Here is a 24235-nt window from a genome sequence, read left to right as displayed (position 1 = left end):
AGCTACACATTAAATGTTTGTTTTTACTTTTCTTTCAAAACTTAGTTTACTTCAGTTTCAGAGGAGGATCTCTTGTTCAAGATTGAGAATTTGGTTATGCAATTCTAGACAACCTAGATTTAAATTTTCTGCAAAAGATATGTATGTTGGGATGGTTACCCATTTTATTAAATAGAGCTTATTTTTTGAAAGGACATTGGACTTTGAATTCAGATTCCATGGGGTTTAAATCCTGATTCTTCTAATTATGAATTTTTGAGTTTTCACACCTAAAAATGGGGTGAATAAAAGCTAAGTCATAGAGTAATTGTAGAGATTAAATGAGATATTACAAGTAGAGCAACTGGCTTGGCACCTGAGTGCCTTGCAATAACAATTACTTGCCCTTCCCTTTCACAAGACGTACTAGGAATGTTGGAAAGTTATGACCTTCAAACTAAAGACCAGCTGATTGTGAACAAGGGTATTTGCTGAGTGGAAAATAACATGGAATCGGGAGAAGTCCAAGGAGCCTAGGGCAGCTGGAGCTGCTGTGCAGGTGGGAATGCAGTGGGCTTTGAAACCAGATATGTACTCAATACCTTTCTAGTGATTTGCTCTCCTGCATATGAGAATACATTAAAGGTATTTATCATTATGGTTTTCCTCCCCAGGTGGGAATTTATCCATCCCACGTTCTTTTATTTTCTAACTTGTTTTTGTGATTAGCATCTTTGAAAATTGATAATTAATCAATTGATAATTCCCTGTCATTTTCTTAACTTTCTCCTGAAGTTCCTATTCTTGGGTGTTGGACTTCTGTAGAGTCAGTGTTCAGTCGATGTGTGGTATTGGCGCCATCCTGTGACTGTTTTAAGTAAGCAGTCACAGACACGTGCTCTTACACTATCGTGTGAGAACTGGCAATGTTTTGAGGGGGTAGTAGGCATTGGTTTCAAAATTTAAATATACACATTTTAATCACAAAATGGTAGTGAGTCTCAGTAGGTCATTTACAAAATATTTCTCCAAAAGGTTAAGTGTCAGGAATAATGTGAACTCACAAACTTTAGAAAATTAGTTGTGTTAACACTCCTCATAAAATATGTCATTCCTAATTTCCTATATCTTACCTTAGAGGCAAAGCATAAGACTGAATGTCCCTGGGAGAAGTCGTGTATTACCTTAAATTCATGGGTGCGGTACAAAGGACTGCTAATGGATTTTTCCTGAGGCGAGATTTAAGTGGGGTAGTGTGTGGGGAGAGCGGAAGGACCTTGAGTACGGGCAGCGGTGATGGGTACTAGGTTCTGGGAAAAGTAAGTACAGATTTTATGTAACCATTAAGTTCCACTAACATCTTTTATTTTTTTCCTTTTTTCTAGAGTTAACATATTTAAATTTAAACCAATATGCCCTGGCTTGTCTGGCTCTAGTAGAGAGTCCTTCCGTAACCAAAAGGTTGCTGGTTCGGTTCCTGGTCAGGACACATACCTCGGTTGTGGGTTTGATCCTCGACCCCTGGTCTGGGCATACACGGGAGGCAACTGATTGGGAGGCAACAGATCGATGCTTCTCTCTTGCATCCATGTGTGTCTCTCTCTCCCTTCCCCTCTCTCTAAAAGTAATGAAAAAAAAGTTTTGGGGTGAGGATATAAACAAACAAGCAAACAAACAAACAAATTTAAAGAGATTATGATTTTTAGTTCTACTCTGCAGCATTTAAATTGTGTTTACGGTATTTTGACAGGATTAACGGCCTGCAGGTCTGTGTCCACCCGTAAGTGTTCTTGCAGACCCGACGCACGACACCCAGCTCGGGTGGCAGCTTTGTGAATAATATTTTTATTGACTTATGCGAAGTCAAATAACAGGGCATTTTGGGGCACTTTTAGATTTTAATTTAGGAAAGTCTGCCACTAATTCTCTGAAGAGGAAAGACTTGAGTAGGTTTTCTCTGAAGCTTTTATTTTAGCTCCTAGAATAATTGATCAGATCTTCTTAAAGGGTCTTTCCTGAGCAGGGCGCCAACGTTTTCTGGCTTCTCGATGAATTTCTCTAAGGTCTAATGATTCTTTCTGAACACTAGGCACGTTTAGGGGCTTGGAGACACTCTGATCAGGTATTTTCTCAGAGTATGTTAGAGCAAAAGGCTATGTATTTGGAAATCCAAGTTTGGCTTAGTAAGTCTTACGGTGTCTCTTCGTGAGAATGTGTAGTAGTAAAGTCAAGACTAGGCAGTAAGATGTCTTGTGACGGGAAGTTTTGTCTGTTAGCAAATTTATTTAAGATGTTAATGTGACTGAAAAGCATGAAAGAGCTCATCTTTAGACGACAGTTTCTGAAGACTGTTGTTAATTCACAATATTATTTGATATGTAAGTGTGTGTGTATGTACGTGCATTTGTTCGTTGTCCAAATTTGACAGGCATTTATGAGCCCCATATAGATTCTTAACTTACTTTGCCTGGTGAAGTAACAGGTGTAGGTGGAGGCTGAAGAACCATCACTTGATTTAGGCTGAGAGAGTTGAGTCCATTTCATAAAGGTGAAGGAGTGGCCAGGTAGAGTATAACTGTAAAGGACTTTTTGTTTTCTTGCCCCTGAGATATTTTCTTTCTGTAAAAATCAAAACCTCTGGGAAACACTGAGATTTTAGTCATTGTATTAGTCCACATGTGAAGTCTAGAATGTAAGTCCTGATGGCCTGTAAGGAAGGAGAAACTGCATCTTTTAGGAGTATAATGGTGTACTTTCTAATGAAATTTCAAAACAGAGGGGAAGTGAAATAGCTGGATGGAACTTAGAGAATTATTGGGAAATAATCGGTGACCCTTAATGCTGGACGTGTGCCTGGAAGCAAATCTCTTGGGAGAATTATGGGAGCGATAAAGTAATCCACAAATACTAAGTAGTTTATAAACACTGAGGTGAAATTGGCTCCTAGTGTCAATCTTGGGTTCAAACTCTCACTCCTAACTAATCTTGGGAGACGATCCCTTTAAGAAAACAAAAAAAGCTCTGGCTGGTGTGCCTCAGTGGATTGAGTGCCTGCCTGCAAACCAAAGGGTTACTAGTTCGATTCCCAGTCAGGGCACATGCCTGGGTTGCAGGCCTGTTGGGGGCATGTGAGAGGCAACTGATTGAGGTATCTCTCGCACGTCCATGTTTCTTTCCCTGTCTTTCTCCTTCCCTTCCCCTCTCTAAAAAGAAAAAAAAGAAAAAAATGTAAAGGGTACTCCCCGACTTCTTTGATTGTACACTATAAGGCCTGCTGGTATTCATCCTAATTAATTATAAAATGCTTCCCTCCTCTTGTTTAAAATATAATTGTAATTTTTATTGACTGGACAATGTGTACTCTTTAGGAAGGCATGTCTAGAAGAGTTAATACAGCAAACGCTTGTCCCACTCTGCTGCATCCACGGTTCCTACTCCCCAGAGGCAGCCTTTGCTTCTCGCATTTAACTCCATATTTCAAAACAGCATGCTTCTACTGTTATTTTTAATTTTTAAGTTTTAAATTTTAATTCATTGACTTTCTGCTGTGGAACATAATGATTTAGCTTCTCTCACTTTATCTCCCCCCTTCCTCTCTAGAGCCCCTCTTCCATCCTCCCATTATATATAATTTTAGTTAGATAAATTTTCAGTATTTCTATTGTGACTGTGTAGCTATTAATTTATAAGCCATATGGTATACTGTGATTACATTTTATTATTTGAATAAATTTTTATTTTCTCTGGAATTGTTTAGTTTTCAATGTAATTATTTCTAACTCAGTCCTACACCAGCTGTCAGAGATGAAACTGCTTTTTTGGTACAAAGAGATCGTGTAATTTATTAGTTTTATATTTTTCCTGGAGGCATCGCCCCTAGTGTCTTCCCCTCTCCTGTTCCAATCCCGCCTCCCGGCTGGCCTGCTGCACCTCCGGTCCTCCGGGCTCTGCCTTGCCTTCATCCCAGGTCTCTATTTTCACACTGCTCTCTGGATCCCCCCCGTTTCCTGCAATCCATGTTTTCCTCGTTGTCCTTGTTGTCCTCATGACCTGATGGAGTACAGCCATCAGCCACTTCCTGGAAATGAAGGCTCTGGATGTCGAAAGATGCTTTCATTCTTCAGTCATATTGACTCGAAGGTTTGGCTGAGTACAGAGTCCTATATTTGAAACTCTGTTTCCTCAGGAACTTCAAGGCATTCACTCTTCCGTTGTGTTTGGCTTCTGTCCAGCGTTCGTCTTGACAGACTCGATGGTCTTCTTGTCATCGCTTTTTAATGTGATTTCCTTCATTTTTCTCTCTGGAACTTCACAGATGCTCTCATTGCCTTTGGAGGATTGAAATTTCACAGTGGTGTGCTTTGGTGCAGGGCCACTTTTTAACTTGCCCTGACCAGTTGATGGGCTCTTTTGATTATGAACCGTAGCTTCCTTTAGTTCTGGGAAATTTTCTTGAATTATTTCTCTGATTAATTTTTCCCTTTCATTTCCCTGACTTTCTCCTGAAATTCCTCTTCCTTGGATGTTGGACAATTTTTTAGACTGATGTTTTGATTTTATCTTTTTTCCACGGTCTGTCTTCTGTCTTATTTGGGGTGGGGGGTCGAGTGGCGGATAGGGAGATTTCCCTCAACTTTGTCTTCCAGGGCTTGAACACAGGTCAGCTGGGATTCCAGCCCGGGCACTCTGGGCCTTCCAGGGGCCCACATTGTCCCAGCTGGGCCGCTACAGAAGCTGTCCCGGCTGCATGGAGAACTATAACCGAACGCAGGTCTGGCTGCCTGCCGCTTCAGAGCCAATACAGGAGGGGCAGGTGCTAATGTAAAGGAAAGTAGTTTATTTTCAGGTGCTGGCCACCTGGAAGGCGGGGGACTTGTGTCGCAAGGCCCATCTCCACATCTCAGTGGAGGCTGAGGTTTTTATAAGGAGGGAGAGGGGAACAGAAATACCTTTAACCAAAGAAGTTACATGCCTGGGGCATGACTGTTCACCATGACCCGCCCAGTTAGTCATTTACGATCAGATCACGCTGTGACATTGCTTGCCATAGCACCCCCTTATTTTTGTGTCCGTAATAGATTTTTCTTCTTGGTTTATGGGTCAGGACACTACTTACAGTTATTCTCAAGTTTTCTTCTGCTTCCTACAATGTTTTGTTGCCCCTTAGTGGCCTCCACTCCCTCCACTCCTGTGCAGTGGTTTTTACTGTTTTCTTTGTCTGTAAGCCTTGGCCATGGGGACCTCCAGAGTCGGGAAGCCACTCCCTCACATGCCCCTGTGAATGCCCTTGTCAGCCTGGCACGGGGCTTCAGTGGGCAGCCCCTTGGTTTGGATGTGTTACTACTGTGCTGTGAAAGTTCTACAATAAACTCACTTGGAAGTGGAGTAAATTAAAAACGGAATGGGTGGGAAACTCTTGGATATTTCAACTGCCTCTTTCTTTGACTTCTTGATTGAAGCCTAGAGTACATTTCTCAGACGGCTTTGATATGTGGATTGCTGCGGAAGACTATATAGTCCCAACCTGGCAGGTTAAGGGTTCTTTGAAATAGTTAATGAAATGCTTCACACTGGGAACCTGATAGAAATACTTCGTTTCTGAAAACCCTTTTTATAATGTTTCCCCTTAAGAGTTTAGGAAAAATGCCAACAGAGTAAAAAGTATTGCTTTTTTTTCATAGGTTTAAACATATTTAAACAATAGCATAAAAGAGTGCCAGTGAAAAGCTTCTGTTCATTCCCCAGAGAGGTCAGTCATTGGTTGACACTAGTTTTATTACGGCAAATGGCATTTTCAGTGCTAACAGAATTCTGTGGAGGAGAGCTTAGAAAAGCAATTGATAGACATCAGGTTAAAGATACTTTGAAAAGCCAAAAATATGTTAGCTTTCTAAATAAATTGAGCTGAATTTTTCTTATGTTTTTATATTTAAGCTATGTTTTTAAACATAGGTGTCTATTGCTATGTTATTTCAATGTAGAATTTCACTATAATTTTTTAATTGAGTTGTGTTTTAGTCTGTTAGGCCTGCTGTAACAGAAATACCATAGACTATGCAGCTTATACACGACAGAAATTTGTTTCTCGTAGTTTTGGAGGCAGTGACGTCCAAGATCAAGGCGTAGGTGTATTTAATGTCTGGTGAGGCCCCACTGCCCCATTTAGGGCTTTTTGCTGGAACCTCACATGGCAAATGGGGGAGAGACCTCTCTGGGTGTTTCTGAGCTTTCTGAGTGCTAATCCCACCCATAAGGTGCCACTGTTGCGACCTGATCACCCCCTCACAGCTCCTGCCCCAAACACCGTGTTTTTCAGACCATAAGACGTGCACCTAGGTTTTAGAGGAGGAAAATAGGAAAACAAATTTTGAAGCAAAAAATGTGCTAACATATTTAATAACATAAATAACGTAATATTTCACCAATGTAAATGTAAGCTACGTTTGGACTATAAGATGCACCCCCGTTTTCCTCCCAAATTTGGGGGGGGCTGGGGAAAGTGCATCTTATAGTCTGAAAAATACGGTGCTGTCTTCTTGGGGATTAGGTTTCCATGTACGGATTTTGGAGGGGGTTGTGGGTCACAAGGATGCAGACCATAGCAAGGCATAATATATCTATATTATTATGTATGTATAATATGTATACATGCACAGTAAGTATACTAATTTTAAATGTATAGTTTAGTTTTTAGTGTAATTCGATTTATGCATTTGCATTAGTGGAGTGTTAAGTATACGTTTTAAAGTTTGAGAAGAAAATAAAATAACTTCTAATTTGCTATGTTATACTTGTGAATCAGTTAGCTATTAAAAGCTTTTCGTGTTGGTTTTTGTGTTATTTGTTGCTATGAAATAAACTGCTTCAAACCTTAGTGATCTAAAAGCAACAGTAAACATTTATTATCTCACACAGCTTCTGCGGGTCAGAAATTTGGAAATGGCTTAGCTGGGTGGTCTGGCTTGGGGTCGCTCCTGAGGTTGCAGTGAGTTACCAGCCCAGGCTACAGCCATCTCGAGGTTTGCCATCCAGACTGACTCCTTCGCATGATTGGCAGTTGAGTGCTTGTAACTGGTGGGAGCCCTCAGCTCCTCACAACGTGGACATCCCCAGGGCTGCCCAAGTGTCCTGATGACATGGCACCTGGCTTCTCCCTGAGAGAGGGCGCCAAGAAAGGAAGGCAAAAGCCACAGTGTCTTTTACTGGCAAATGTTGGAAGTCGCAGGCTGGCGTTTCCACAGTATCTTCTTGGTCGCATAGGCCATGCTGTCTGTTGTGGAAGGAGCGTGAATCCTGGCTGAGTCACTGTGGCCTTTTTGGAGGCCGACTGTCACGGTTTCCCTCACTCCTTATGTTACGTATTTTAGCTTGCTTTTGTTTTATAATTTCTTTTTATTACTAAAAATTTCAAACATTCAGGAAAGTAGAAGGACTAATATAATGATCACCCATATATGCCAATCACCTAGACTTAACAGTTGTTAATAATTTACTGTTTGCTTTGGCAATATTTTTCTGAATTTTTTTAAATTAAAATCATCATCAGCATGACCTTTCACTCATAAATATTTGTTTGCATTTTGAAGGAGTAAAAATATTTTTTTATAATATATCATTGTCACATTCAAGCCAGGGTCCAAGTAAGGAGGAGGCTTTACATTCTGTCCGTTGTATTTGTTTTCCTTAATCTGAAACAGAATGCATTTCTTTTTACTGAGTTTGGTGATATTGGCTTATCTGACCCATAGATTGCCCCAGTTAGTGGGTTTATCAGATTATTTCCTCATGATGTCATGTAACTTCTCTATCTTCTGTATTTCCTTTAACTTGGATGTTGTATCTTGTATTCTCTGGTTTTTCTAGATAAACATAATCAGTAGTGGCTAGATAGATAGGGATGCAGATACAGATATAAAGAAATTTAGCATAAGAAAGTGGCTTACGTGATTACGGAGGCAAACTGGAGACCCAGGAGAGAGGATTGTGTAAATTCCAGTCTGAGTCTGAGGGCGGGAGGAGCAGAAGAGTAGTCAACAGTGTAAGTTCCTGTCTGAAGTCAGGACAAGACCAGTGTCCTCACTGGGTCGGGCGCCTTCAAGGGATTGGGTGAGGCTCCCCCACACTGCAGAGGGCGGTCTGCTTTAATCAGTCTACAGATTCAAGTGTTGATGCCATCTGGAAGCACCTCCACAGGGCATCGCCAGAGATAACGTTTGAATGAATACCGGGCAATCTAGTGGACACGTAAAACTAACCATGCCGTATATAAACTTGATTAGATTCAGATTCAACAGTTCTGGTAGGAGTATGTCGTCGGTGATGTGGTGCGGTTCATATCACATTGTGTCGTGCTGCAGGTAGTGAGTGTTCTGCTATTAACTGATGTTGACTTTGATCATTTGTTTAAGGAGATTATAGCTCATCCGATGATTGTATAGTTCCAATTTACCCCCTTTGACCTGCAAGTAATGTGTGAGACAGTACTTCTAATACTGTGTGAAAATCGTTTCCCCATGAGCTTATCACTCAGAGTCTTTTCCGTCCACTGACGACGCTTGCCTGTATCAGTTATTTCATTAAGGCTGGCAGTGTAATGTAGTTGCTCCAATCTGACTATCTGTGTTTTTAAGTCAGCCACTGTTTTCTCCCTGCCCTTTGATGCCAGCACTTCCTCCCCAGTCTCTGCTGTTTTTGAGTCCTCTTTCCTTGTCCTCAGATAACGCTTCCCTCTTAAGTTTGCTTGTCAAATAATAGCTATGTGATGAATTTTGGTTTGATTCTGATATAAAACTGTTATTTTCTAGTTGTTTGTGAAATTCTGCTTCTGGAGCCAAAAAATGAATAGCTACTGTTTTATTTCTTATAGACACCACGAAATTTGGATGCAAAATGAGCACTATTTAGAGCACTCGTTTTATCTAAAGGGAAAGCCAGGCTTCAGAGTTTTATGTAAGTGTCTTCTGAGGCTGTTGAATTGTCATCTTTAGTCATCTTCAGGCATAGGCTAATTTTTGAAGTACCTACGATGCTTTTTAGCAAATTTGGGTCTTCTTGGAGCCAGTGATAGCTCTGTAGAGCTATGTTGGCAAGTGATAAATGTTGAAAAGCATTTTGTACAAATTACAGATCATCAGCTTCCCTCAGAAATGGAAATTCAGAATTTAATTTTTCATTAAACATACCTTTTTTTGAGTTCATGCTGCTGATAGTTTTTTTTAAAATAAAAAAGCCTAACCTCAAATAAATAATTTTAGATTTATTGATTATAAAAATGACCAGAGCATTGCTTTCATTCAGCTCACTTCAAGGAACCGGAGAGAGTCCCCATACACATTCCGTGTTCACCTAGCTTACAGGTTCATACGCTTCTCCTGACCCTGCTGACTGGTGGCCGGTGTGTGTGTATCTCTTGCAGTTTGGGGCTCAGGCTGGGGCACAGCCAGCTGATATTTCAAATGACTGCAGAGAAACGACAGCGGTGCATGCTTTTACCATCACCCACGGCCGGGAGGACTTAGCTGCTGCTCGTCACAAATACCCCCAATACCCTCAGTTAGTAGTGAACCCCCTGCATACTGGAAGTGTTAGTTCTGTTATGTTTGGGAGGGTGCAGAACAGCCTGATTTTGGTTTCTTAGAGAGTGAACCACGTGTTCAGGTGAGACCTCTGTTCACTGCACACTCTTAAACACGCTATTGCTAGAGACCATGGTAGGAGTTGGAGGCTACCAAATTCAAACTGGTGTGTTTGTTTAAAATGAATATTCGACACAAATGCCAAACCAGATGAGACAGGGGATGTCACCTGGGCATGTCATGGTTGCCGAGGATGGTATGGTCCCCGTAGTGAGGACTAAAAGCTCAGCAGATGGACTGTGTTGGGGAGCGTTGTTAGCTTTCCCTGCAACAGTCAAAACGTGGAAGGGTTCAGAGAGACCAGCCCTGACGGTTTGTTCTAATCTGTGAACTCTTCCACTTTTCTGGAAGAGTTTTTCCATATTTAAGGGTAGACAGCAGAGGAAATTTTTTTTGAATATTGTGCTTTGTGAGCCTTGGAGCTGCTTCTGTAATAACAACTTTTTTGGACTCTTTACTCCCTGAAAGGAAGTAATAGCACCAAAGAATGAGTTGCTCTTATTTATCCGAAGGCACATTTTAAAGGCAGAGTGGAGATGCTCCAGTCAGTCGTGGACTGATGTGATTTTGACCACTCTCTGCAGGCCACCGGAGTGTCGGGTTCAAGCTACCACCCACTCCTGCGTGGGCCTTTTAATCGGCTTCCCCCAGCAGCCAGAGGCGTTCTTTTAAAATGGAAACCAAGCTAACGGGGGTTAGGATTGAGGGTGGGAGGTGAGGGTGGTTAGGGTGGGGAAAGTGGTGGCAGGAAAATGGAGACAACTGCATTTGAACATTAATATTTTAAAAAATTAAAGGAAAAAAAAGCATCATACCAAAAAAAAATTTAAAATAATGCAAATCAAATCCTTTAGCCCCCAACTCAGAATTCTCTAAACACTTCCCATTGCATACCTCAAGGCCTTTCCAGGGCGAAAGATTCCTACTTCAGGGGCTTTCTAACCTTACTGGCCCTGCCTCACAATAGGCTTTGTATTTGATATTGCCACACAGTACGTATCTACGGACATGCAATTAAGTAAGAACTTCCGTAAGTGGCCCCTACCTGTATTACATACTGCGTACCCTGATAGTTTTTCCTTTTCTTCCTTCCTTCCTTCCTTTCTCCCTCTCCCTCTCCCTCTCCCTCTCTCTCTCTCTCTCTCTCTCTCTCTCTCTCTCTTTCTTAATGCTGGTTGCAGCTGACAGAATTGATTTCATGACGTATCTCTGGGCCGTGATTCTCAATTTGGAATACATTTTACTACATAGTCTGGCCCTTGCCTTCTTCCCTTTTTCTCTACCACCTCCTGCCCGACTTGCGTACTGTTCTCCAGTTACACCTGTGTCTCTGCTTTGCCTCAGATGTGACGTGTTCACTCTTGCCTTAGGCCCTTTGCATTTGCTCTTCTCTTTGCCTGGAACGCTGTTCACTTCCTATTTCAACTGGGTTCTGCTCAAATGTTTTCTTACCAGAGACTTTCCCCAACGTTACCCATCCCTGCGTCTTCCATTCTTTCTTTTTTTGAAATCCTCACCTGAGGATATATTTATTGATATGGATAGAGAAGATCGAGAGAGAGACAGAGAGACAGGGACAGAGACTTCGGTTGCCTCCCATAAGCCCATAATCACCCTGACCAGGGCTGGAACCTGTGACCTAGATACCCACCAGGTGTACGGGATGACGCTCCAAGCACCGGACCACCTGTCAGGGCATCCATTTCTTATCCTATATAACTTTTCAGTGTAGCCCATATATATTATATAATACATTCAATACATATTTATATGTTTGCCTATTTCTTCTCATTAGAAAAAGCTCCGTGAGAGTAAGGATTTTGGTTTTTCATTCACTGCTCGATCTGCAGAGCCTACCTACAGTAGTGTCTGGCTCCATTGGGGATACCACTTTTGTATTAGTTGAATGAATAAATAAATGGAAGTCATAGTCAGACCTCGGTGAGCCCTCTAGGGCAGGAGTGTCAAACTCATTTTGACCGGGGGCCACCTCAACCTCGCAGTTGCCTTCAAAAGGCCGAAACAACTTTAGGACTGTATAAATGTAACTACTCCTTAACTGTTAAGGAGTTGAAATTATATTTGGCCCTTTGAAGGCAACTGCCAGGCTGGTGTGGCCCCCGGTGAAAATGAGTTGGACACCCCACTCTAGGGGATCCATGCCCATCCATTGGACATTAGCCAACTCCTCGAACATTCTGAAAGAGTGGTGTAACCCATGTAGCTGTGGATACAAGACATACTAGAAGTGACAGCCGGACGGAAGAAGAGTGGAGGCAGAGAATACAGAAGACTAGTGCTGAGGGATCAAGTTAGCCAATCAAGCTGGCTTTAATTTGGTGCCGGCAGTTTACCGGTAGGTTGAAGTTATTTCAGGAGGTGTAATAAACTCATTACTCACCTGGACTTGGGTTGACATCCTGCAGAATGTTCTGGTTGGTGATGTATGTGGGATGGGAATTAGAGGTTAGGGGCAGGTGGCTCTGGGGAGACGACACAGTAGCACGGCTCTGTGCTGAGGCAATGTATGTTGTCAGGTTGCTGGTGTCCTGGTTCAAGAGCATTTCTCTGGACACTTAAGGACTGGGCTTACACAGTAGAATGTTAGAAGGGTTGGCTCGTGTCCAGTGGTGGCCTAGATGCCCTGTAGTGGCCTCACCCAGGGTTTATTGGACTCCAGGTCTTGGGAAGAAGACTAATTGTAGATCCCACCTTCTGGTAAGGATCAGGCTCCCAGCACAGTCTCTGTCTTGTATCTTCCTGGCTTAATAACTAGACGAGGCTGAGTCTGCTCATTTATATAAAGTGAGTGTCTTCTGAGACTGGCTGGGTCAGGCGTATGCTAATATCCAGGGTTTTTGTTTTTGTTTTTTCTAGCCAAGCTAACCTTTTCCATGGTTGAGGTTGAAAGACTTGATATGATCAAGTCGATATTTCACTTGCTTCAGTGTCTGAAGTAAAAAATAAATTTACTGTACTGCAGCAGACTTACTGAGCAGCTATTTTTGTGCTAGGCACTTGTACATATGGGAGGGTGTGGGTAATTCCTGGGAAGTTGCAAACTAGAATTGAGAACAAACAATACAGAAATAACAGGCAATTAGGAAGAGGTTCTTAGCAGTAGAGTCTGGGATTAAAAGTGTACAAAGTAGATATCAGAAAGCGACTGGAGCCAACACGAGGGAACAGATTCGGGGGTACAGTTACGTATAAAAACCCAGAAAGAGTGAACAGAGAAAACATGGGGAATTTCATCTTTCTTACCCTTCCAAAGTTTGGGGGGATAAAGTCTCTAATAAAACATCACAGTTTTTTTTTTCTCCATTAAGAACAAAGATAAAATCAAAATACAAAGTAAACTTTCCTTCACAGTTATTTGGTATTACATGTTTTATATTGTGAAGAAATATAAGAATATCCATAGAAATACACATGGGACTGATGGAAAGACTACAAAATAGATTTTTGGGGAAAATGATCTCTGTCTCCATTGACACTTGAACAGGAAAAATAATAATCATAAATAATTGTGAGAAGAGTATTTGAGAACAAATTTATAAGTGACAGAGAGCCTGAGAGCCACCAAATGATATACTAAGAGAAACAGTGGGATTTTCTTCAGTGGAGAGTATTAAAAAAAGAGTATTATCGCCCTCCAATTACGGTTTCATATCTGTTCTCCCCGAAGACACGTGTACTTGAAACCCCTCCTGGCCCTGTAAGAGCGGATTCTATGGTCCTGATGAGACTGTGTGCATTAGAATCACTTCTCCTGGAAAGGAGACGCTAAAGGGTACTCGAATAAAATATTAAAATTACGAAGGACATAACAAAGGCCAATCAGTCCTTTCTTTTTCCCAGACCCCGTAATATGAGAACAAGCGTTCTTTGATGAAATTAAAGAGTAGCAAATTAAGTGCTAATAAAATGAGATAGTTATAATTCATTACCATGGGAGGTCACAGAGGCAAATTCTGTGGCTAGATTAAATATGGGGCTGGATAATTTTATGGCCACTAATGATATTTTTAGCAGTGGAGGCTGATATTGGGAGAGAAGTAATCGTATTATATTCTCCAGTAGATGGTTTGCAGGGACCTATGGCAAAGCCGTACCTGAGAAGTGTGAGTAGGCCTTGCGGGTTCTAACCTTTGGTGGGGAATTGTAGTAAATACCAATTTTTAAGGTGAATGTCTTCAGGAATGTCTTCAGGTAATTGGTTCAGTTGGGACTGAACCGTTCATGCTTCAGTCCCAACTCGTCTTGTGGAGATCCAAAAGTCAGATCCATTTGCTTTCTAATCAGAAGCAATTGGGGTACAGAGTTACCTCATGCAAGATGAGTAAGCTCAGGAGATCTATACAGTCATGTGACTAGAGTGAGCCATAGTGTGTTTTGGACTGGAAATGTGCTATAAGGTATGTCTGACATGTTCTGAGCACACACACAAACAAGGCAGATGTGGGAGGTGGTGGATATGTTAATGACCTTGATTGTGGTCATTGATTTACAGTGTATCTCCAGTGTATGTCAAAACATCAAGTTGCACACCTTAAATATATACAATTTTTAGTTGTCAATTATACTTTAATGAATTTGGGGGGGAAAGAATAAACACTATGTTTTTTTTAAAAGAAGCAAGTGGGAAAGACTTCCAGAATTAGATCATTTCCTGACCCTTGGGACCATTTAGCTCATTTCTTGAATGCCATCCATGTATTAAGCACTTTGCTTGGATTTTTACCTATCTGTTGGGAGAGTAAACATTTAGAGAAATCAGTGCCATTCAGAACGAAGGGGACTGCACTAAAGGTAGACTGTAAATGAGCGTGGGAGAGCAGGGAGGCTAAAATAGCCCAACCGCTGTGGGTCAGGGAAGGCTCTCAGCGAAGGCGACACTTGAACGGAGTCTTTTTCTATTGAGATGTAATTGGCCTATAGCACTGTGTTCATTTTATGTATACAACATTGTACAACATAATGAGTTGATAAATGTATTGTTGTGAGATAATTACCACAATAAATTCAGGGAACATTCATCACCATTCAGTGACAATTTTTTTCTTGTGGGGAGAGCTTTTAAATGACTTTTAAATATACAGTACAGCATTATTAACTGTGGTCACCATGCTGTACATTACATCCCCCTGACTTATTTTGTAACCAGAAGTTTGTACCTTTGGTCCCTCCCTTTACCCATTTCACCCAACCTCTGCCTCTGGCAGCCACCAACCTGTTCTATGTATTTATGCATTCAGGTTTTTTTAAGTTTTTATCTTTTTAGCTTCCGCATATAAGTGAGATCATACAATGTTTGTCTTTCTTTTTTTTTTTAAAGACTTTATTTACTTTTTTTAGAGAGAGGGGAAGGGAAGGAGAAAGAGAGGGAGATAAACATCAATGTGTGTTGCCTCTCGTGCACCACACCACCAGGGACCCAGCCTGCAACCCAGGCACGTGCCCTGACTGGGAATCCACCAGCGACCCTTTGGTTTGCAGGCCGGCATGCAATCCACTGAGCCACACCAGTGAGGGCTGTTTTTCTTTGAATGAATTATTTCACTTAGCATAATGCCTTTAAGGTTCATCCATATTGTTACAAATGTCAAGATTTCCTTTTCCATGGCTGAATAACATCCTATTTCTCATATATTCATATATATGGCGCATTTTCTTTGTTCTTCAGTGCATGGTTAGGTTGTTTCCATATCTTGGCTACTGTAAATAGTGCTGCAGTGAACACAGGGGTGCCAGTGGCTTTTGGATTTAGTGATTCTGTTTCCTTCAGATAAAAATCCAAGTGGCATTGTTGGATCATTTGGTAGTTCTATTTTTCATTTTTTTTTTGTTTTGAGTAACCTTCATACTGTTTTCCATAGTGGCTGTATCAATTTATATTCCCACCAACAGTGCACAAGGGTTCTTTTTTTTCCACATCCTCGCCAACACTTCTCATCTTTTTGATGCCAACCATTCTGACAAGTGTGAGGTGGTATCTCATTGCGGTTTTGATTTGCATTTCCCCGATGATTGGTGATGTTTAGCATCTTTTCCTGTACCTGCTCTTCATCTCTGTGTCTTCTTAGGGAAAATGTCTACTCAGGTCCTTGACCTGGGTCTTACAGGTTGAGTGAGAGTTCACTATACAGGCAGGGTAAGGAAAGGCATTCCAGGCAGAAGGAGGCAACGGCATGCACAGGTCCAGGGACAGAACAGATGGGATGTGTCAGTGAGCTCCCAGCACTTTGCAAAGGCTGTGCCACAGGCTCAGTTAGCAGAGAGGGAGAAGATGGGGCAGGAGAGGGAGGAGAAGCCAGATCGTGAAGATTGGGATTGCCTGAGACCTCTCTGGTCGCACTGGTGGTGGTGGGCGGGGAGGAGAGGCAAGCCGGGGAGGCGCTCCCAGGAAGGCTGTATGAAATAAAGGACGGCCCCTCAAAGCCTGCCCCACTGTCGTATGCTTCCGTCTCTTTACCGCTGTCAGCTGGTGGTGAGCGTTGTATTCCATCCAAGGGCCTGCTTCACTCATGTTCACTCTCTGCCTGTCCAGTCTTGACCATGAACCTGATCACCATTACTAGTAATTAAAAAAAAGAGCCCCCCTATCTTTGGTTAGAGAGCGTTCTTATAGGTCTCAGATAAATTGGGTTGAGTCCAGTGTGTCTGTCTGGTCTTATTCCCTTGGGTTTTACCAAGAACCAAAACAATCTTCAGGTGGGAAAATAGAGGCAGATTTCATTTGCCTGACCTTAGACTCCCAATTCTCTGTGCGGTTGGCTCAGCAGACAAGCAGGAAAACATACAATGTCTTTGAGGAGCAGATGGATTGAAATGTTAAAAATCTGTTTGTTAAATGATTTCAGCTAACAAAATAATTAGGAAAAAAAGCACCCAGACTATGTTCCTTCTTCAGTGGTATTTAAACAAGAATATCATTACTAATCAATCACTCAAATGCTAACTTGGAATTTTTATACCATTAAAATTGATAAGAAGAATCAAATGGAATGAGAGAGAAAGAATGTCTTTTGTAGAAATGGGTTTTCTTTGTGGTTTTATCTTTGTGGTGGATGGAAATACCTCATTATTTGTGTTGTTACATAGGACAGTATGCAGTCAGCAGTTTTCCCCGTCACAAAATAAATAATGGTTGAATTGTGACACGTTTCCCCATGAGTCACCTTGTCCACTGTAGTCTTTCAAGGCTCCTCTAAGAAGATTCTTTAAAACCATGAGGTTGCTAGAGGGATACAGAAGTGAGGTTAGTTACAGAAGGTAAATGGGCATGTGCTCCATTTACTATGAGGCACCTGTGTTACAGAGGGTGGGTGGATGCAGTGGAAATACCTGTGCAGCAGACACAGTGTTTGGTTTAGACACTCAAAGATGAATAAGGTCACGGCTCACAATATAGGAAGGACGAGAGACAATTTTACCGCAACTCCTTGATGAACTGAACGCAAGTTCCGCAGTAGAGGTATATCCACCCGGGGGCTCAGTCTGGGGGGGCTGGTGGTGTTTTCCCAAGGAAAATCACTTAGGCTGGGTCTTAAAGTAGAAATTACAGTCAACCAGAGAGAAAGGAGTGTGGGATGGAGGTAGGAGAGAGCATTGCAAAACCAAAGCGACAGAGATAGATACCTCCTGGAATTTTGAGCAGCTTGTTTGTTTGCATTTTTCTGACTTCTGTTAGATCAGTGTTGCAATTTCTAATACATTCTGAAAAATCCCCCTTTCAGGAAGGAATGGGCTGCAGCATATCAGCATAGAGTAGATATTAATCTTGTCAGTAGGGGGGCATTGATCACGGATACCTGTAAGCCCCAACATTAATTCACTTAAGTACGTATTAATCATTTGCTCTCCTGGACTGGGCACTCACACATAAGTCTTTGCTGTCAGAAGGGAGGCACGTGGCCTGGGTAACACAACATTTCCCCCGATTGTTAGACATGTCTGTGTAATGAATCAATACCCGTCCTTCTCACTCCGCATGTACTGAACTTTACATGAAGTATGCCTTTTCATGACTGGGCTTCTTTCAACGAGGCTCTTTCCTGTCAGTTGTGCGAAAAAGAAATGTAGGCGTTACAAGAACTTTCATGCCAAATGATAAATAATAGCTTTTCAAGGACCATGGAAAAAATAGGTGAATATATTTAATAGAATTTTTAAGCTTTATAAGGTGTTCTTCCTTCCCCTTTAGACCTTAGCTGGATCTCCAAAATACAAGTGAATCAACCGGCAGTTCTGAGGCGTGCAGAGCAAATCCAGGCACGCAGAACCGTGAAAAAGGAGTGGCAAGTAAGGGTTCTTCTCGAGCACTCTGTTCCTGTAGTTTGCAATGCCTGGGCTCTTCCCTCAAGGCCACAGTATTGAATTTCGCTCAAGATGCATCTAAACTTAAAAGATTGCAGCTGTCCATGACTTATTTTAATAATTCATGTAAGATGATGATGGGTTGGAGAAAGATAACACATTTATCCAAACAACTTAAAAATGTTACCACTCTTGAGTGGCAAAGCCGCAAATGATTTTGAGGCATCTTTATTCATGAGCGCATTAAATGGCATATTTTCTCAACACATTTATTCAGTGTCTTAGATATACCTCCTTCGGATGCCTTCTGTTTTAATTTTCCAACCATAACATCTAAACCTGATGTGCCCACTGTTGAGGCCCTCAGGTCACCTCCTTTGACCATCTTGTTTTCCTGACTATTAATTTTCATAAGTAATTTTTCAAAATTCAGAAAATGATGTTTTGTGGAGTACGTGCAGTAAGCACACTCTCCCGTGGGTACCAACCAAAGACGTGCTGTGCATCCCAGGACCGAAAGGAACCGAGAGTTCATTTTCCAAGGGAGGCAAAATGTTGGGATCGAATCCTTTCAGGTGACATCTCACATTTTGTTCATCGTTGGAAATATTCTGATTGAAAAGTTAAAAGGAAATTCATCAGAATAAGTTGTGAAATATGAGTATTATTTTAAAAATGGAATTGGATTAAATTGAAACAAAGTTTTAAGTTTGGGAGTCTTTTTATAATGCCTCACCTGAGATCCCAGGGCTGGAGGTAAAATGTAAGATCGAAATGCTCTTGTTCCCACCTTCTCCCCTCTTGGGGTAGCCATGAAGGGCCCCTTGGAATGAGATAGAGAAGTCAGGTGTGGGGAGCCTTGATTTACTAGGGATTTAAATTTGGACTGTCTATGGGAGAAAAAAAAATAAGGCTACTCTTCCACCCTCTTATCTTATTCTACATAAAGTATTGTATCTTATGTTCGTGTTGTTGGTCACTGTTGAGCAGTTTGTATCGTAACAGAATGATCGGCCTTGGAGGAGCAGAGATGTTACGTTTTAGCATGCATGTCTTTGTAGTGGTTCTCTGCTAACTGGGTTGCAGATTCATTTTTTTAACCTTATTTTTATTTGTCTTCAAACCAGGCTGCTTGGCTTCTGAAAGCTGTTACCTTTATAGATCTTACTACACTTTCAGGCGATGACACCTATTCCAACGTTAAAAGACTCTGTTATAAAGCCAAGTACCCAATCCGGGAAGATCTCTTAAAAGCTTTAAATGTGCATGATAAAGGTATGTTATTGTGAATAATCTGGGGTGTGTACCTTTTTACAGTACTGATGACTCAACCTAAGAGGACTTAAGATTTAGCTGCTAAAATGATACCAGCAGTAAAATCCACAATAGAGTTATGTGCATAGACAAATAATTGAGATGTGTCTCTGAAAATGGCAGGGAAAGAATCCCGAGTCTTAGGTTTAGTTCAGTTCTTGCCGTCAAGGATTAAAGTTTCTGGCAGAGAGTTTCTCGGTTTTTCTTTCTGCTTCTTCAGTTTTAGAATTTTTCTATCTAGTGAGTCTAAAATACTGATTCTGATTCCCTAGCCACATGTGGAAAAGCCAGTCTCATTACTTAATAATCACATCTCATACATAAAGTATTTTCTGTGAGTAAATGGAATACTTTTGAGAATAAAATGCAAATGGGAAATATTGCGTGCTTGTACATGGGGTTAGATCTTTTGAAAAAGTTACATTCACTCTTTTAGTATACATGAAAGGACTCGCAGCAACTTTCTAGAGCTGCTGTAAGTATAGAACCTTCACATTTTAGAAAGGGAGGAGACCTTTGAGAGTTGATCACCTTATTTCTAAATGAGGAAACCGAGGCCTGGAAGGTGAGATGCTATTTCCAAGGAGACGTGCCCTGTTACTCGCTTGGCTGGTTTTAGGACCCAGGGCTTCCCATGAAGGGACCTGTCTGTAGAGAGTGCCACTGGAGATGTTGCAGTTGGCCAGTATTCATAGATAGATTGTAGACCTAAAAAACTCTACAGCTTTTGAAAAGTATTTATTATGTTTCTTTTGAGTTGACAATAAAAACATCACCTATTAATAGCACTGAATGGTAATGACTTTGGGGGAGCAGGGCTAAAAAAAAAGTAATAACTCCATAGGAGTCTTATGCTATTATGTTATTGTTTTGTTTTTTTTAGTGGCTATTTGGTCTTTTAATTTTAATTTTTTTTAAAGTTCCCACCTCCAATTGGGGGTGCCAGGTTTACACTGTATTATTTCTTACAAAAGAGGGCACAGGATTAGTTAAATGTCATTGTGCTGTTACCCTGTGAGGTTCACTTCCATTTTTTGATTCAATGTCTGACTGTGTACAAATCTGGATTTTGTTAAGTGCATGAAATAAGATACTTTGATGCAGGCAAGACCCCCACGTTTATTATTTAAGAATCTTTAGAAAGTGATGTTATGTTAACTCGAAAGAACCATGCATCACAATTGTTCTATTATGAATATAATGGTGAGCAAGTGATCCATGTTGTCAGGACCTGGAAGGGAATGTGGAAAATAAAATCCCCATCATTTTTTTGGTGGCTTTGTAGGGGAATGACTGTTTTCTATATTTTGATTTCTGCCCGTGTTATGTGATAAATACTAATTAGGAGCATACTGTGCCACTTGAACTTGTCGTACGGAAGGCTGCTTTGATTTCTTTCTCGCAGGCATCACTGCGGCGGCCGTGTGTGTGTACCCGGCGCGCGTGTGCGACGCCGTGAAAGCGCTGAAGGCTGCAGGCTGTAACATCCCCGTGGCGTCAGGTGAGACTGGTGTGGCTTTTGTTGTTGTCTGTCGACATGTTTCCAGCTCTTCCGCTCAGACACCTTGGGCCATTACAGTTTTATGCCATTATTTTAATTAGTTTTATGTATTTGATTGGTTGTATTTATTTACTCTTTTAGTATTTATTAATTGCCTTCTAAGTAGCAATTAACATTGATTGAGTAATTTCTAATTCCCTTAAAGGGAATTATATTAATTCCCAAGAATATAGAACTGTTTCCCCATTCTTAAGAAAACTTAGTTGTTTTGGGAGAATAGTTAGGTTAAAAAAATCATAATGCCACATATGTCATATTTTATATATATGTAAAAATATGCTAATAAGGATATGTGGAAGGTACAGTTGTACCTCTGAGTGGGGACTGATTTATTCTGCAGAGGCTGGGACACTGAGAGTAAGGGAATGCTTCATCAAGTTGGTAGTAACCGCCCTGGGTCTTAAAGGGAAAGGAGGAGTTTATAGTGTTGATAAGATAAGGAATGGCATTTTTGACAGAGGAACAAACATGGGTATGGGTGCAGAAGGACTGCAGGTGGTTTGCAATTGTTGGATCCTAAGGTGGGACAGAGCAGGAACTGTGGGAGTAGAAGCTGGAGATCTTATCGGGAGACCATGCCAGGGTGTGGCATTTGGGGAAGGTGCTGAAAGGTTTTAAGCAGGGGCGGGCTGTGATCCACTTTATGATGTACTGAGTTAGGGCATGGTAGTGGACAAATTCGAGAGGGTGAATTAGAGTTAGGGAGACCTATCACTGTGCATGTGAGAGATGATGAGATCCACCTCAAAGCCTGGAAGATAAAGAAAAGGGTACGTCCAAGAGTTAGTGGCTTAAGATAGACACTGTAGGACATGGCATAAAGGAAAGAAAAGTCTTTAAAAGCTTCAATGTGTATGTGTGTATGTGTGTCTGCCTCTTAACAGATGGATGAATGGATAGAGGTAACAGTAGATTCTCCTTTTAAAAGATGTTGGAGGCCCTGGACGGTGTAGCTCCTTGGATTGAGAGCTGGCCTGTGAACCGAAGGGTCACCAGTTGGATTCCCTGTTAGGGCACGTGCCTGGGTTGCGGGCCAGGACCCCAGTTTGGGGTATGTGAAAGGCAGCCTATCAGTGTATCTCTTACACAGTGATGGTTCTCTCCCATTCTTTCTCCCTCCCTCCCCCTCTCTAAAAATAGGTGAATAAAATCTTTGAAAAAATAAAAAGATATTGGAGGAGTATCTTGGTGCTTGGTGCTAAAAAAGGAGTCTATAATGATCACTATTTTATTAGAAACACATCAAAAGAAACATAATATACAGTATTTATATACAACCTTTGTGAAGATTCCCAAAGTATTTGGCAGCTATACCTTTATCAACGTTAATTTTTCATCCGCCTCAGTCAATTCAGCTTTTCCTCTGTACAACAGAGAAACATGCTTTCCTCTAAGGTAGAAGACCCAAGGAATTTATTAACATCAAGTCAACACAAAAGATTTTCTTCAGACACCAGAATGGAGTTAATGATGCGCTTGTAAAAATTGGTGATACTTTTCCAAAAGTGTAGTTGTATGTTCACTTTCCTATTGTTTATACTTGGCCCTGCTCTTCCCAGTGCTGTCCCTGTCCCAGTTTTCTGGACCAATCTGGTATTTTTTCTTTATTCTCTTTCCTTTATTTCTATCTCTTTGGCTGGTTATTTTAAGGTAGGCAATGACAGGAACCTACATTACACTTTGGTTACAACTGCTAAAAATGTGAATGGTAAATCAAGAGTACATTGATGGCCCACTAATCAAGAGTAGGATTCAGAATTAGTGCCCATCAAGGTACCATTTTATGAGCATCAGTGTGAGGATAGCATTGTAAAATTCCTGTTTACTCAGAGCAGCCTCGTGAGCATGTCTGAAGCAATTTAATTCCAGCTCTTCTAAAGGATAGCGCACTGTTTGTCCTAATGCCAATACTATGTGAGATTACCTGCAGTTTCTTCGCACTTAACTTTTCAGGGTATGTGTGAAATTCTTAAGTGTCATTAATGCTTTGGTCACTAAATGCTGGGGTTTTTTTTTTTTTTGGTCTGAAATTCTTTTTTGAGATATTGACCAAATAAAATCCCTTCCTTTTTTTTTTTTTCTTCTTCTTCTCTCTCTACTAGTGGCCACTGGCTTTCCATCTGGACAGACTCATTTAAAAACACGATTAGAAGAGATCAAATTGGCTGTGGAAGATGGAGCTACGGAAATCGATGTGGTAATTAACAGGACCCTGGTGCTGACAGGCCAGTGGGAAGGTAGGTGCATGTCCTTACCTATGAGGGAGACGCAGTTCTTCCCTGGCAGATGACGGTGGTGGGGAGCTGGAAGGAGACAGCATGTTTGGGAAATTATTGATCCAGATCACAAGTGTTTGGATCGGAGGGTGAATCTAGGAGAAAGCATGGCTAGGATCACTCATCCTTGTGCCCCTTACAAATCTTAGAAATTGCCTACCTGCATGAGCTCCTTAGATCTCCTTCTGAGTGCTTCGGTGAATAGTTATTTCCATGCAATAGATTATTAACTTTTATTCTATTCTGTATTGCTTTCTTACTCAATGCAATGATCACTCCAGGCAAGTCTTTTATGCAGATTTTATTTTAATATGATGGAGGAAATTTCTCTTTTTTATGTTAATCTTTGTGGATTTTTAGAATGTGGAATTATTAATAACTCTGCTAAGCCTGTTTGTACTCCTATTTTTGCACGCAGCTTCTGTGAATATTATTTCATACTCACCTTTGAGATTCATGACTTACTATCAGGCTGATTTCAGTAAGACATTGCTCATTCCAGTAACACGCTATTGTTTTTTTATAATTAGATAGTAAAGAAATAGATCTTACCTCTGTCTTAAATATATTTTGTACACTACCTATAGCTAAAATAAGTACAATTTCCTATTTTTTAAAAAAGTCATTATAAAAAAGTAGTTTAAAAATTTTAATGCTATCTGTAGGTATGTGAGTACCAAATAAAAGACATGTTTTATTCTAATTATGGAGGTTATGCCTGATCATTGGTAAAAACAAAAATACCAACCAGTAATAAAGGAAGGTGTACGTTCCACATAATCTCTTCCCTTAGAAATGACCCTGCAGTTTACAACTGTCCAGACTTTTTTCTTCATTTATATAAACATGCAACTTCCACCCTTTTTACAAGTTTAAATAAAAGTAAGATTATATTTAATGTATTTTTCCTTAGTCTATTTATTGGACTTGCGAATATCTCATGAATATCTTTCTGTGACTCTTATCATCCCATCTCTCTTATTGTCTGTAAATCGTAATTCAATTGTTTATCCATTAAGAATTGCTTTTGGTTTTAGAGTAGCAAAGATTCAGTCAGTGGTTTAAACACTGAGGATTTATTCTCTTATATAAATTGTGGAGGTTATTTCAGGGGTATTGTGGCAGCCTCACAAAATTCTTGGGGAACTATG

At 40.9% G+C, this 24235-nt stretch overlaps 1 protein-coding gene across 1 annotated transcript in view; it reads left to right on the top strand.

The window, feature by feature from the left end:
* The window catches only part of DERA (deoxyribose-phosphate aldolase), an 89818-nt gene that overhangs the window by 10723 nt on the left and 54860 nt on the right, over positions 1 to 24235 (top strand). The window contains exons 2-5 of the mRNA XM_053921766.2: positions 17821 to 17918; positions 19061 to 19208; positions 20653 to 20748; positions 22911 to 23045. Of these exons, the coding sequence (XP_053777741.1) occupies positions 17821 to 17918; positions 19061 to 19208; positions 20653 to 20748; positions 22911 to 23045 (477 nt within the window). The remainder of the gene's footprint in view (positions 1 to 17820; positions 17919 to 19060; positions 19209 to 20652; positions 20749 to 22910; positions 23046 to 24235) is intronic.

This window comes from Desmodus rotundus, chromosome 3, assembly GCF_022682495.2.
Source record: "Desmodus rotundus isolate HL8 chromosome 3, HLdesRot8A.1, whole genome shotgun sequence".
NCBI lineage: Eukaryota > Metazoa > Chordata > Mammalia > Chiroptera > Phyllostomidae > Desmodus > Desmodus rotundus.
Note: the sequence above shows the minus strand (reverse complement) of the source record. Positions and strands in the feature narration are given on the sequence as shown.